Source organism: Amblyraja radiata, chromosome 6 (genome assembly GCF_010909765.2).
Source record: "Amblyraja radiata isolate CabotCenter1 chromosome 6, sAmbRad1.1.pri, whole genome shotgun sequence".
Lineage (NCBI taxonomy): Eukaryota > Metazoa > Chordata > Chondrichthyes > Rajiformes > Rajidae > Amblyraja > Amblyraja radiata.
This window is the reverse complement of record NC_045961.1, coordinates 103342521-103358243: the sequence shown is the minus strand read 5'-3', so window position 1 is coordinate 103358243 and position 15723 is coordinate 103342521. Positions and strand designations below refer to the sequence as shown.

At 49.3% G+C, this 15723-nt stretch overlaps 1 protein-coding gene across 2 annotated transcripts in view; it reads right to left on the bottom strand.

Annotated features, from left to right (window-relative positions):
* The window catches only part of sts (steroid sulfatase), a 71982-nt gene that overhangs the window by 38303 nt on the left and 17956 nt on the right, over positions 1–15723 (bottom strand). For both annotated transcript variants that reach the window (XM_033023363.1, XM_033023364.1), the window contains exons 4-5: positions 14772–14894; positions 10891–11314 (exon numbers count right to left, since the gene is read on the bottom strand). In XM_033023363.1, the coding sequence (XP_032879254.1) occupies positions 10891–11314; positions 14772–14894 (547 nt within the window). The remainder of the gene's footprint in view (positions 1–10890; positions 11315–14771; positions 14895–15723) is intronic.

Here is a 15723-nt window from a genome sequence, read left to right as displayed (position 1 = left end):
ATCTTTTAATCTGGATTTTTAACTTAAGTATTGTGGGTTTTTGTTAAATATAAATTATGATGTTTTTATGTGATATACCATGATTTTATATATATTTATGATATTTGATATGCAATGCATTTTTAATGTAATGTTGCCCCTTGTCTGGACCTTGAGTCCGTAATAAAGTTTATTATTATTATTATTATTATTATTCACTATAAATGGCTCAATTGTAATCATCTATTGTCTTTCAGCTGATTTGATAGCACGCAACAAAACCTTTTCACTGTACCACGGTACACGTGACAATAAACTAAACTAATTACCCCTCTATATCTCTAGACTCCCTCTCCCCTGACTCTCAGTCTGAAGAAGAGTCTAGACCCAAAATGTCACCCGTTCCTTCTCTCCAGAGAGGCTGCCTATCCCGCTGAGTTACCTCAGCATTTTGTGTCAATCTTCTGCAGTTTCTTCCTACACCTTATACCTGGTACCTTCTGAAGAGTCCACCTGGAAGTTGGACAATTTTATACTGGACAATTTTTACATTTATCAGGCCAATTAATCTACAAACCTGTACATCTTTGGAATGTGGAGGAAACCAAAGATTTTGGAGAAAACCCACGCAGGTCACGGGGAGAACGTACAAACTCTGTACAGAAAGCGCCCGTAGTCGGAATCGAACCCGGATCTCCGGCGCTGCATTCGCTGTAAGGCAGCAACTCTACCGCTGCGCCACCGTGACTGCAAAGGCATACATTCCATATTCGTTACCCAAACCGCTGGAGATGGTTGGTGAGGTGCCATGTTGATGCCAGTATATTGAGCAACTAGTGCACCACGCCAGCATGCAACTGCGAATGGAGCTTAATGCAGATAAGTGCAAGGGGTAGAACAGGAGGGAGGATGCGGGAGGAAACCAGGACAGGGCCTTCACAGTGAATGGGAGAACCCTATGCAACTGTTGTAAAGCAAAGGGATATAGTTCGGGTACATGTGTAGGGAGGAGTTGCAGATGCTGGTTTACACCATAGACAGACACAAAAAGCTGGAGTAACTCAGTGGGTCAGGCAGCATCTCTGGAGAAAATCCTTTTACATCATAGTTTCCTAAAGGTGGCATCACTGGTAGATAGGGTGGTCAAGAAGGCTTTTGGTACATTGGCCTTCATCAGGCAGGGTATTGAGTATAGAACGTGGGAAGTTGTATGTGGTTCCCAGAGCAGACTGCCCAGCTTGCCTGGCAAAATGCCTCACGACCAGAACTCACCAACAAGCACCAAGAAGTGGCTTGGCTGGCAGTGAGGGGAGCCCTCCCAGTCAGATCCTTCCTGCACCTTCGGAACCTCACTACCAGCGCACGCTGCCCTCGGGAAATTTGCTGCTATGGAGAGGAGACGGTTGCCCACCTCTTTGCAGAGTGTGGATTCGCAAAGAGAGTCTGGAGAGGTTTGCAAGGGTCTCTGTCACGGTATGCTCTGCACAGCTCCATCACAGAGGACTCTGTGATTTACGGACTGTTCCCAGGGACGCATTCAGAGACTGACACCGAGTGCTGCTGGAAGGTCATCAACTCGGTGAAAGACACTCTTTGATCTGCCCGAGCGTTGTTGACCTCCCGGCGGAGCGAGATGTCCGTCGGGGAATGTTGCCGACTGGCCCGCCGCAGACTGCAGGAGTACGTGCTGAGGGACGCACTGAAGCTCCGTGCAGCCAACGCCAAGGCTCGGTGTGGGATGACCACAGTCTAGTGTCCTTCCGCTGCTGGACATGGGGGGCAGGGTGTGGTGGAGACGCCCCTGAAAATAAGGGAAGGGATTCCACACCAGGGGGCCACATGGGTGGGGGAGAAATGTTGTGAAATTTGGGGTAAAGTGTGTAAACAGTATTGAATGTTTGTATAGGCTCCAAGGAAGTCGGATTAGTATTTTGACTGGTTCCTGTACTGTATATATTTATTACTTGAATAAAGTCTATTTTGAAATTAAATTAAAAAAAAAAAGATGTATTACAGTTGTACAACACGTTGTTGAGGCTGCATTTGGAGTACTGCGCTCATTTTGGGCACCCTGCTATAGGAAGGATATTGTTAAGCTGGACAGAGTGCAGAGAAGTTTTATGAGGATGTTGCCAGGACTCGAGGGCCTGAGATAATGGAAGAGGTTGGGCGGGCTAGAACTTTATTCCTTGGAATGCAGGTTAATGAGGGGTGATTTTATGAACATTGACTTCTCTAATTTCAGATAGTCCTTGCTTTCTCCTTCCTTCCCCTCCCCCTTCCCAGCTCTCCCACAAGCCTACTGTCTCCGCCCCTTCCTTTCGTTTTCCCGCTCACCCCCCCCCCCCCCCGACATCAGTCTGAAGAAGGGTCTCGACCGGAAACATCGCCTATTCCTTCTCTCCATAGATGCTGCCTCACCCGGTGAGTTCCTCCAGCATTTCTGTTTACCTTCGATTTTTCCAGCATCTGCAGTTCTTTCTTAAACATGCTAGTTAGTCCGTTTAGTTTAATGTCACGTTTATTTTTCACTACACTCTAGGGATGATTTTTACAATTTTACCGAAGCCAATTAACCTACTAACCTGCACGTCTTTGGAATGTGGGAGGAAATCGGAGCACCCAGAGAAAACCCCTATGCGGAGAGAACGTATGGGGGAAGAACGTACAAACTCGGTGAAGGCAGCACCTGTAGTCAGGATCGAGCCCGGGTCTCTGGCGCTGTGAGGCAGCAACTCTACTGCTGCGCCACCGTGCCGCTCAAATCTCCAAATGAGAAGCATTCATTTTCATGGAACATGCAACGGTACAGCCCCGGCCCACAATGTCCCTGCGTGGTGAACCTGATGTTGGGTTAAACTAATCTACTCTGCCAGCACATCATCCATGTCTCTCCATTCCCTGCACATACATGTGTGTCCAACATGATAGAAACATAGAAAATAGGTGCAGGAGTAGGCCATCCGGCCCTTCGAGCCTGCACCGCCATTCAATATGATCATGGCTGATCATCCAACTCAGTATCCCATCCCTGCCTTCTCTCCATACCCCCTGATCCCTTTAGCCACAAGGGCCACATCTAACTCCCTCTTAAATATAGCCAATGAACTGGCCTCAACTACCTTCTGTGGCAGAGAATTCCACAGATTCACCACTCTCTGTGTGAAAAATGTTTTCATCATCTCGGTCCTAAAATATTTCCCCCTTATCCTTAAACTGTGACCCCTTGTTCTGGACTTCCCCAACATCGGGAACAATCTTCCTGCATCTAGCCTGTCCAACCCCTTAAGAATTTTGTAAGTTTCTATAAGATCCCCCCTCAATCTTCTAAATTCTAGCGATTCTAAATTCTAAATGATACCGTTAAACTTTAAAGATGTGTAAAATCATGAATGGAATGGACAGGGTGAATGCCGTCTTGTACCCAGAGTAGGGGAATCAAGAACTAGAGGACATAGGTTTAAAGTGAGAGGGGAAAGATTCCAGAGGAACGAAGGAGGCAACTTTTTTCCACACAGAGGGCTCTGGGTATATGGAACAGGTGGGTAGTTGTGGGAGGTACTGTAACCACATTTAAAAGACACTTGGACAGATATATGGATACAGAGAGAGAGGAAAGAGAAAGGGAGAAAGGGAGAGAGAGCGAGAAAGGGAAAGAAAGAGAGAGAAAGAGAAAAAGAGAAAGAATGAAAGAGAAAGACGGAGAAAGAGAAAGAGTGAAAGAGAGAGAAAGAGATAAAAAGAGAAAGGGAGAGAGAAAAGAGAGGGAGAAATCATGCTTAGGTATGACAGATTGCTTTCTGTTATCTGCAGAAGCTTCTTATTACAGCTTGGAAGAAAATACTGAGACTACAAAGCAAAATAAGCAGAGAGCTAAGGCTTCAAAGTAAATAGGTGTCAAAGCCACACACTACAACAATGGCCCTGACCATTATCAGTAGGAACTGACAGGGAACAAACAGACAGCTGCACTGAAGTAATGTCTCTGAATCGACATCACTTAAATAGCAATGACACCGGAAATGAAGGCAGTGGTCTTTAATCCATCTCCTTCTCCACTGGAACCCGTTTGATGTAGACATGAAAGCAGAGATGTGTGGTAAAGAAGGTAAGACATATCAACCAAGGTGTGCCGACAAAGCCTGGAGATTCTAGGGAAGTTGAGACGTCACAGAATGTTGAGGTCCATAAACACAAAGATGCAATGAAACCAATTTGCTGGGTTTGCTCCCAGGATTGAGAATAAGAAGGGACTGTAGATGCTGGTTTAAACCGAAGATAGACACAAAAAGCTGGAGTAACTCAGCGGGACAGGCAGCATCTCTGGAGAGAAGGAATGGGTGACGTTTCTGGTCGAGACCTTGCTTAAACATTTGGTGGTTGGACACAGCATCCATCAACCCCAAGGTTAACTGTGAGAAAGACACAGAGTGCTGGAGTAACTCAGCGGGACAGGCAGCATCTCTGGGGAACATGGATGGGTGAGGTTTTGGGTCGGAGCGGACTGTTGTCGGTCCTACTCATCTCTGCAATGTATGCCCACTTTGAAGAAGTCCTCCTCCTCTCTCCGATGTATCTGAAGGGTCTCAAACCGAAACGTCACCCAGCCTTTTTCTCCAGAGATGCTGCCTGAGCCCACTGGGTTACTCCATCACTTTTTGTCTACCTTCGGTGTAAACCGGCATCTCCAGCTCCTTCCTACACGCCCAGGTTAGCGGTGCCCGACCCCTGACACCAATACTAATCAAGAATCTATCTGTCCGGTGTTAACTGGCATTCACACCCGACAAGGTGTCAAGAATATAATTTTGTGCTAATCAGCTTGTTGGCACTGGTTTTCACTGGGCCATAGTCTAGGGTCATAGAGTGTGGAAACAGTTTGTTTAAGAAGGAACTGCAGATGCTGGAAAATCGAAGGTAGACAAAAGTGCTGGAGAAACTTAGCGGGTGCAGCAGCTTCTATGGAGCGACGGAAATAGGCGACGTTTCGGGCCGAAACCCTTCTTCAGACTGATGGAGGGTGGGGGGGGAGGGGGAGGAAGGGGTGGGGAGAAAAAAGGAAAAAACAAGAGGAGGAGCCAGAGGGCTGAGGGAGAGCTGAAAAGGGGAGGAGACAGCAAGGGCTACCGGAAATGGGAGAATTCAATGTTTATGCCTCTAGGGTGCAGACTGCCCAAGCGGAATATGAGGTGCTGTTCCTCCAATTTCCGGTGGTGCTCACTCTGGCCATGGAGGAGATCCAGGACAGAGAGGTCGGATTCGGAATGGGAGGGGTAGTTGAAGTGCTGAGCTACCGGGATGTCAGGTTGGTTTATCGGCGGAGGTGTTCGGCGAAACAATCGCCAAGCCTATGCTTGGTCTCACTGATGTAGATCAGCTGACATGTAGAACAGCGGATGCAATAGATGAGGTTGGAACAGGCCCCTTGGCCAGATGTGCCCACACTGACCAACATGTCCCATCTCCGCTAGTCCCACCTGCCTGCATTTGGTCCGTACCCCTCTAAACCTGTCCTATCCATGTACCTGGCTAAATGCTTCAATCAGCATCTCAAAGGTCAAGGTCAAAAACTTTATTTGCCATTTGTGCTTACACACATAGGAACTCTTGTGCGGCTATTCAGAGAGTCAAGTTACGTTAAAAATTAAAATTAAAAATTAAAAAATTAAAGAAAATTTAAAAAGACACACAGAAGCCACATAGAGCATTGTAGCTTGCACAAACACTATATCAGGACATCAGTTCATTTTGTTGTGTTTTGGCCAAGAGTCTCACTGTTGCAGGGAAGAAGCTCTTAAAAAAGCGTGTTCTATTTGTGGCGATACTGTCCGCTCGTCTGTGCCTGAGGTTGTATGTGCAGTTTTTGTGTTTGAGCAGGGAGTGAGCTGGATGTAGTGTGTCTCTAATGATTCTCCCTGCTCTTTTTTGACAGCGCTGTGTGTAGATTGTGTCCATGGAGGGGAGTTCAGTTCTGATGATCCTCTCTGCAGTCTTTATGACTCTTTGCAGAGCCTTCCTCTCTATCTGTGTGGTGTTTCCATACCACACCGTGATGCCTGTGGTGAGGATGCTCTCTACCAGTCCTTTGTAGACCTGGGTGAGAAGGCGACAGTGCAGACCAGCTTTTCTGAGCAGCCTGATGAAGTACAGTCTCTGCTGGGCTTTTTTCACTGTGGCTGCAGTGTTCAAAGTCCAGTTCAGATCTGATGTTATTTGTAGTCCCAGGTATCTGTAACTGTCAGCCCTCTCCACCACAGTCCCCTTGATGATGAGGGGCTGCAGGGGGGGTGGATTTTTTCTGAAGTCCATTATTATTTCTTTTGTCTTGTCTGCGTTGAGGCTTAGGTCGTTCACCTCACCATAGGCAAGAATGTCGTTCACCAGACTCCTGTAGCCCGACTCGTCCCCCCCCCTTGATGAGGCCCAGGATGGTGGTATCATCCGCATACTTAATAATGATGGTGTTTTCCTGGGTGGAGACACAGTCGTGTGTGTACAGGGTGAAAAATCTGCACTTCCTTCTCAGCAGGTCGTGACACTTAGTGCCCATGTGCCTTGGCTCTACGCTCCACCGGATGCAGCCACATACAATACAAATTTATTGTCATTTGAGCCCCAGTGAGACTCAAACGAAATTTTGTTTCCACGGCCATACAAACAAAAACAATGTCCTACAGACATACACACAATTAAGTTCACACAAACATCCATCACAGTGAACCCACTGTGTTGGAAGGCAAAGTCTTTTCTCTCCCCTGTTCTCCATGTCTCTCCCGATGTCCAAGCCCCAGGCGGGTGATGCTAAGTCCCACGGCCATTTTAGGCCGTGCCGGGCGATTTAAGGCCCCGCTCCCGGTCTAGAAGTCTCGAAGTTGGAGCCCCCGGCGGGCGCTGTAATGTCCCACGGCCATGAAGCCGTGCTGGGCGATGTATGACCCCGCTCCGGGTCGTTCCAACCCCGCGACACGGGCTGGAGAAGTCGCGTTGCGGGAGCTCCGGGAAGCGGTCTCTCTCTCCCCCCGGACCCGTGAGCTCCCGATGTCCCAGTCCACCGGACCTGCGGCTGCGTTGCTGGAGCCTCCGAGCCCCAGGAGTCGAGTCGCAGCAGCGAGTCACCACCGCTCCCCACGCACCGAGGCCGGCCAGCCCCACGATGGTGAGTAGTTCGCAGATCCACAGTCTCCCGAGCCCCCGGGTCGTTCAGGTTGGAGGCCGCTCCACGGTGCTAGGCCCCAACGACAACGGAGACCCGACAGGGAAAAGGTCGGGTCTCCCGAACAGGGAAGAGATTTAAAACGGTTTCCCCCTCCCCCCCGCCCCCCACATATACACATTTAAAACCAAGCTTAAAAAAACACAAACACTACATTTAACTAGACAAAAAAAAAAAAAAAAAAAGACAGGCTGTAGGAGCCGCTGCAACGAGTCGCGCCGCCACCAGGAATACCAAGGTGATACTACAATTGGTCAGCCAAAAGGCCGAGAAATATAGACAATAGGTGCAGGAATAGGCTGTAGGTGACATATGCATGTGACCCTTAATATAGTTACCTCATCACTACTAATCACTCCCCATATCACAAGTATAATTACAACCTCCCTACCCACATATCGCTCTCTAGTTTCCGTGACAGACCACGTACAGCTAGTGCTCTCTGTAATGCCACAGTATGAATGTAATAAAGAAGTAAAGTCACAGTTTGTCGATAACAAATCTTTACATGGTGTCAGAAGTGGGATTCACACTGGAACTTTCAAAGTCGTTTTCCGGAAAGGCAAAGACATGTTCGTGGCCGACACGCTATCCCGCGCCCCGCTAACATCCACCGATTGCCACCCCTATGAAATGTCTGACCTGATGGTGCTCAATGTCAATATTGTCCCTTCACAGCAGATGAAGTCCCTGGTCAAGCACTGCCGATGATCCTGCCCTGCAACAGCTTGCTGCCATCGTTCCGCTCTGCCGGCTGGCGCCGTGCCCTACTTCCTGGTCCGTGATGAGCTCGTACTCCACGACGGCGTGATTGTGAAAGGACACAAGGTAGTAGTGCCTGCTGCTCTGCACGACCAGTATTTTCAGGCCGCTCATAACGGTCATCCTGGGGCCGAAGCCACCTTGTCTCACGCCCAGAGCCAGTTCTACTGGCCTGGTATGGCTCAATACATCCGGGAGAGGGTCTCTTCATGTTCCACCTGCAACAGCCTCGCCCCCCACCAGCAACGACAGCCGTTTCTGCAGCAGCCTGCACCCGAACTGCCCTGGATGGCGGTTGCCACTGACATTTTCGAGTGGCGAGACAAACACTTCCTGGTACTAGTCGACTCCTACTCCAACTGGTTCGAGATTGACCAGCTGCATTCCCTCACCTCTTCGGCCGTTGTCGAAAAGCTGCGCCGCCATTTCTCTACCTTTGGCACCCCGGCCAGCCTGCAGTCGGACAACGGCAGCCAATTCACGAGCTCCGAGTTTCGGGCTTTTGCAACCAGCTGGAACTTCCGCCACTACACCAGCAGCCCTGAGTACCCGCAAAGCAACGGTCTGGCCGAGCGCTCCGTTCGCAGTGCAAACAACTTACTGGAACAATGTCGTTTGTCTAACTCTGATTTCTTTCTAGCCCTCCTCAACCTTCGCAACATATCCCGTGACCCTGCCGTGGGCTCCCCTGCTCAGCGGCTCATGTCTCGCACTACCAGACCACCGATCCCGGTGGCCCAGCGCTCACTCATCCCCTCTGTCCTCAAGCCCGCTGCTGTTCAGGAGCGCATTGCCCTTAAGCGCAATGTTCAGAAACGCTCCCATGACAAGTCTCCTGCCGCGCCTTTTCCCCGGTCAGGTTGTCCGCATGCAGACCCCCACCGGTCACTCCCGGCTTGCTACCGTAGTCGCCACTGCTGGGTCGCCTCGGTCCTATCTCGTCGACCATGCAGGAACCATCTACCGCCGGTCCCGCCAACATCTGCGGCTTGTCGATGAGCCGCGACCACCACCAGCAGATCCTTTTGCTCCCCCGCTGAAATTTAAGCCTCCAGGCGATGCTCGGCCCATCGCTCCTCGCATGCCACGGTCTCTACCCTCACAGCTCTATCCGTCTGCTCCTCCTCCGGCTCACCCTCCCTCGCCTGCCCGCGCGCAGTCCTCTGCGAGTCCCGCATCCCCTCGTGCCCTTCTGCCCTTGTCTTCTCCGTCCCCGCCCGGCTCACCTGTTCCAGTGCAGCCGTCTGCACCTGTTGCCGTACTGCCTCCGCTTGTTCCTGCAGGGAGGGGAGATGGCGAGATGCGAACCCGGTCGGGACGTGTTGTCAAGCCGCCTGTCCGCTATGGCGATTTTGCTTAACCATTTCTACTCATTTGATTGTCAGCGCATGAGACGTGGTCGCCCTGTCGCTACTTTGTTTGTCTTTCGTTTCCAAGGGGAAAGATGTAGATGACATATGCATGTGACCCTTAATATAGTTAACTCATCACTACTAACCACTCCCCATATCACAAGTATAATTACAACCTCCCCACCCACATAGCGCTCTCTAGTTTCCGTGACAGACCACGTACAGCTAGTGCTCTCTGTAATGCCACAGTATGAATGTAATAAAGAAGTAAAGTCACAGTGTGTCGATAACACTTCTTTACATAGGCCATTTGGCCCTTCGAGCCTGCACCACCATTCAATATGATCATGGCTGATCATCCAACTCAGTTTCCTGTACCTGCCTTCTCTCCATACCCCCTGATCCCTTTAGCCACAGGGGCCACATCTAACTCCCTCTTAAATACAGCCAATGAACTGTGGCCTCAACTACCTTCTGTGGCAGAGAGTTCCAGAGATTCACCACTCTCTGTGTGAAAAATGTTTTTCTCATCTCGGTCCTAAAAGATTTCCCCCTTATCCGTAAACTGTGACCTCTTGTTCTGGACTTCCCCAACATTGGGAACTTCCTGCATCTAGCCTGTCCAACCCCTTAAGAATTTTGTAAGTTTCTATAAGATCCCCCCTCACTCTTCTAAATTCTAGCCAGTACAAGCCCAGTCGCAGGACCCTTCTTTGGACTGTAATGTTGATTATTCGCTGGAGTTTAGAAGGATGAGGGGGCGGGGAACCTCAGTGAAACTTACTGAACAGTGAAAGGCCTGGACAGAGTAGAGGTGGAGAAGACGTTTCCACGAGTGGGAGAGTCTAGGACCGGAGGGCACAGCCTCAGAATGAAAGGACATACCATTGCTAAGGAGACGAGGAGCAATTTCTTTAGTCAGAGGGTGGTGAATTTGTGGAATTCAATACCACATAAGACCATGGAGGCCCAATCAATGGATATTTTTGAGGTGGAGATTGACAGATTCTTGATTAGTACGGGTGTCAAGTCGTGATAGTTAGATCAACCATTATTGAATGGCAGAGTCGATGCGATGGGCCGAATGGCCTACTACTGCTCCTGTGACTTATGAAAAGGGTCTCGACCCGAAACGTCACCAATTCCTTCCCACCAGAGATGCTGCCTGACCCGCTGAGTTACTCCAGCACTTTGTATCTATCTTCAGTGTAAACCAGCATCTGCAGTGCCTCTCTACACCATTGGAGTAAAGGGTGGTAGAATTGCTGCCTTACAGCGTTTGCAGCCGGATTCCATCCCAACTACAGGTGCTGTCTGTACGGAGTTTGTACGTTCTCCCCATGACCTGCGTGGGTTTTCTCCAAGATCTTCAGTTTCCACCCACGCTCCAAAGACATCCAGGTTTGTAGGTTAATTGGCTTGCTATAAATGTAAAATGTAAATTGCCCCTAGTGTGTGTCGGATAGCGTTAATGTGCGGGGATCATTGGTCGTCGGTATGGACTGGGCGACCTGATAGAATGAGAGGCGGTCACACACTAAGGATACCTTCAAGTAAACAGGTGATTGGAATCAGGTCACCTACCGTTCCATGAAGCTCGTGGCCTGGTTGGTCAGTCTCTGCGTCAGGCTGTCAAACGTAAAGGGCTGCTGAATGATCTTGTCATTCTGCATCAGGATGCAGTTGAGTTGGCGAAACTGGGACAGGAAGAGCACGACCGCGCCGATCAGCAGAGCGGCGGCCAGCAAGACGAAGCCGAGAACTCTCCAGGGGACGGTCAGGAGAGCCAGGTAGTCCAGTAGCAGCAAGGTGAAGAGCGCCAGGGTGATGAGCGGTACCGCCACGCGGATGGCACTCCGAGACCCCGCCATAAAGATGTCACCGCTGTTGGGCTTGCAGTTGCGCATGTTGGTCAGTGGCAGGCCGTAGAAGTAGTCAAAGCCGTGGTTGGCTGGATGGTGGCAGTGGTCGCCGCTGGCCTCACAATTCAAACCAAGGTGCCACTTCCCTGTAAAGCAGATCGCCAGGTCAAGTTCAAGTTCAAGTGAGTTTATTGTCATGTGTCCCTGATAGGAATATGAAATTCTTGCTTTGCTTCAGCACAACAGAACATAGTAGGCATTGACTACAGAACAGATCAGTGTGTCCATATACCATTGTATAAATATATACACACATGAATAAATAAACTGATAAAGTGCAAATAACAGATGATGGGTTATGAATGTTCAGAGTTTTGTCCGAGCCAAGTTTAATAGCCTGATGGCTGTGGGGAAGTAGCTATTCCTGAACCTGGTCGTTGCAGTCTTCAGGCCCCTGTACCTTCTACCTGAAGGTAGCGGGGAGATGAGTGTGTGGCCAGGATGGTGTGGGTCCTTGATGATACTACCAGCATTTTTGAGGCACCCTGATGTACAAACTCAAAGATCCTGCATTCACAGGCACTCGTTGGGCTACCTTGTGTTCTATCCCCGGGAGCTGTTTGATTTACTTGAGATACAGCGTGGAAACAGGCCCTTCGGCCCACCGGGTCCGTGCCAACCGGCAATCACCCAGTACAATTACACTATACTAGTTAGTCCTCATATTTCGCTTAGGTAGTTTACACCCCAGCGGTATGAACATTGACCTCTCTAACTTCAGATAGTCCTTGCTTTCTCCCTCCTTCCCAGCTCTCCCACAGCCCACTGTCTCCGCCTCTTCCTTTCTTTCTCCCCCCCCCCACCCTGACATCAGTCCGATGAAGGCCTCGACCCGAAACGTCGCCCATTCCTTCGCTCCATAGATGCTGCCTCACCCGCTGAGTTCCTCCAGCAATTTTGTCTACCTTCGTTTTTTCCAGCATCTGCAGTTCTTTCTTAAACATGCTAGTTAGTCCGTTTAGTTTAATGTCACGTTTATTTTTCACTACACTCTAGGGATGATTTTTACAATTTTACCAAAGCCAATTAACCTACTAACCTGCACGTCTTTGGAATGTGGGAGGAAATCGGAGCACCCAGAGAAAACCCCTATGCGGAGAGAACGTATGGGGGAAGAACGTACAAACTCTGTGCAGGCAGCACCCGTAGTCAGGATCATACCCGGGTCTCTGGCGCTGTGAGGCGGCAACTCTACTGCTGCGCCACTGTGCCGCCCAAATCTCCAAATGAGAAGCATTCATTTTCATGGAACATGCAACAGTACAGCCCCGGCCCACAATGTCCCTGCGTGGTGAACCTGATGTTGGGTTAAACTAATCTCCTCTGCCAGCACATCATCCATGTCTCTCCATTCCCTGCACATACATGTGTGTCCAACATGATACCGTTAAACTAACCTTATCTGCCTCTACATGATCCATATCTCTCCAGAAGGGTGGGAGAGAGGGGAGGGTGATGGGGTGGGGAGGATTTGGGCGGATGGGGCAGAGAGGGGGGGGTGGAGAGAGGGAGAGAGATTGAGAGGGAGATTTCTATAGGAAGTGGACGGGCAGACTATAACTTTATTCCCTGGAGTGCAGGAGGCTGATGGGTGATCTTATGAGGTGAATACAACCATAAGAGGGGGTGGGGGGGGGGAGAGATAGTGTGAATACAGAGTCTTGTAGTGGAGTCAGGAACCAGAGGACATAGGTTTACGGTGAGAGGGGAAAGATTTAATGGAAATGAAGGGCAACTTTTACACACAGTTGGTGCGGTGGGTATATGGAACGTGGTGCCAGAAGAGATGGAAGTACAGACTATAACAGCACTTAAAAGACACTTGTGCAGCAAGGAACTGCAGATACTGGTTTACACTGAAGATAAACACAAAATGCTGGAGTAACTCAGCGGGTCAGGCAAAATCTCTGGAGAAAAGGAAAAGGTGAGGTTTCGGGTGGAAACCCTTCTTTAGACTGGACCCAGTTTCACCCTGTCTGAAGCAGGTTCTTGACCCGAAATATTCAGCATATTCCTTCTCTCCAGAGATGCTGCTGACCCGTTGAGTTACTCCAGCTTTTTGTGTCTATCTAAAAGACACTTGGACAGGTACATAGATAAGAACGGTTTAGAGGGACAAATGTGGGCAAATGGGAGGGCGGTCAGGGTGGTGCAGCGGTAGAGTTACTGCCTTACAGGGTTCAATCCTGACTACGGGCGCTGTCGGTACAGAGTTTGTACGTTCTCCCCGTGACCTGCGTGGGTTTTCTCCGAGATCTTTGGTTTCCTCCCACACTCTAAAGACGCACAGGTTTGTAGGTTAATTGGCTTGGTAAATGTAAAAATTGTCCCTAGTGGGTGTAGGATAGTGTTGAAGTGATCGCTGGTCGGCATGGACCCGGTGGGCCGAAAAGCCTGTTTCCGCGCTGTATCTCTAAACTAAACTAAAACTAGACTGGGGCAAGGTGGTCGGCACGGACAGGTTGGGCCGAAGGGCCTATTTCAATACTTTATGACTCCATGCGTGTGGCGGAACACACGTCAGTGTGTGCAAAGAAAGAAGACAAAATGGATTTGTTTAAGAAGGAACTGCAGATGCTGGAGAAGTAGACTATTATCTAAATGGTGGCCGATTAGGAAAAGGGGAGATGCAACGAGACCTGGGTGTCATGGTACACCAGTCATTGAAAGTAGGCATGCAGGTGCAGCAGGCAGTGAAGAAAGCGAATGGTATGTTAGCATTCATAGCAAAAGGATTTGAGTATAGGAGCTGGGAGGTTCTACTGCAGTTGTACAGGGTCTTGGTGAGACCACACCTGGAGTATTGCGTACAGTTTTGGTCTCCAAATCTGAGGAAAGACATTCTTGCCATAGAGGGAGTACAGAGAAGGTTCACCAGACGGATTACTGGGATGTCAGGACTTTCATATGAAGAAAGACTGGATAGACTCGGTTTGTACTTGCTAGAATTTAGAAGATTGAGGGGGGATCTTATAGAAACTTACAAAATTCTTAAGGGGTTGGACAGGCTAGATGCAGGAAGATTGTTCCCAATGTTGGGGAAATCCAGAACAAGGGGTCACAGTTGAAGGATAAGGGGGAAATCTTTTAGGACCAAGATGAGGAAAACATTTTTCACACAGAGAGTGGTGAATCCCTGGAAATCTCTGCCACAGAAAGTAGTTGTGGCCAGTACATTGGCTATATTTAAGAGGGAGTTAGATGTGGCCCTTGTGGGTAAAGGGATCAGGGGGTATGGAGAGAAGGCAGGTACAGGATACTGGTTGGATGATCAGCCTACTCCTGCACCTATTTTCTATGTTTCTAATCGAAGGTAGACAAAAATGTTGGAGAAACTCAGCGGGTGCAGCAGGAAATAGGCCCGAAATGTTGCCTATTTCCTCCCCTCCATGGATGCTGCTGCACCCGCTGAGTTTCTCCAGCATTTTTGTCTACCGAAGACAAAATGGAGTAGTCCGAGAGAGAGGGCAGAAAATAAGAGACAGAGGAGGAGTTACAGATCAAAGGAGCGAGGGATCAGAGGGTAAGGTTGCTCGCTCTTACCTATCAAGGCAGTGGAATAGCCCTGTTCCTTCAACAGTTTGGCAAAGGTGGTCTCGTTGGTGGGGAGTCCTCCTGACCCAGCAGTAAAGAGAAAGACACCGATTCTGCTGAAGGAGGCCATCCCTGAAAAAGAGAGAACAACGTTCTCCTTTAGATCACGCAGCCGGACAACACAGAAATAGGCGGCAGATAAAACACACTAAAAGCTGCTGTAACTCAACGGGACAGGCAGCAAGCATCTCTGGAGAGAAGGAATGGGTGACCCTTCTTCAGTCTCAATCGGAAATGTCACCCATTCCTTCTCTCTAGAGATGCGGCCTGTCCATAGATTCATGTGATAGGAGCAGAATTAAGCTATTCGGCCCATCAAGTCTACTCCGCCATTCAATCACGGCTGATCTATCTCTCCCTCCTAACCCCATTCTCCTGCCTTCACCGCATAACCCCTGAGGCCCGTACTAATCAACAACCTATCTATCTTTGCCTTCAAAATATGCATTGACGGCCTCCACAGCCATCTGTGGCAATGAATTCCACTAAAGAAATTCCTCCTCATCTCCTTCCTAAAGAAACGTCCTTTAATTCTGAGGCTGTGACCTCTGGTCCTGGACTCTCCCACTGGTGGAAACATCCTCTCCACATCCACTCTATCCAGGCTCTATCTGACCCGCTGAGTTAATCCAGCTTATTGTGTTTGTCTTTAGTGTAAACCAACATCTGCAGTTCCTTCCTATACAGAAACAGGCCATTCAGCCCACCTTTGTACTAGCACACTCTACCACTAATCCCATGCACCCATATATGGTCCATAGCCTTTCCATGCCATGGCGACTACAGAAAGTGGGATAACATAGAACTAGTGTACAAAGTTGTTGATGGACTCGGTGGGCAAAAGGGCCTGTTTCCATGTTGTATCTATAACACAAACACTAATTGGCCCAATGTTTCCAAC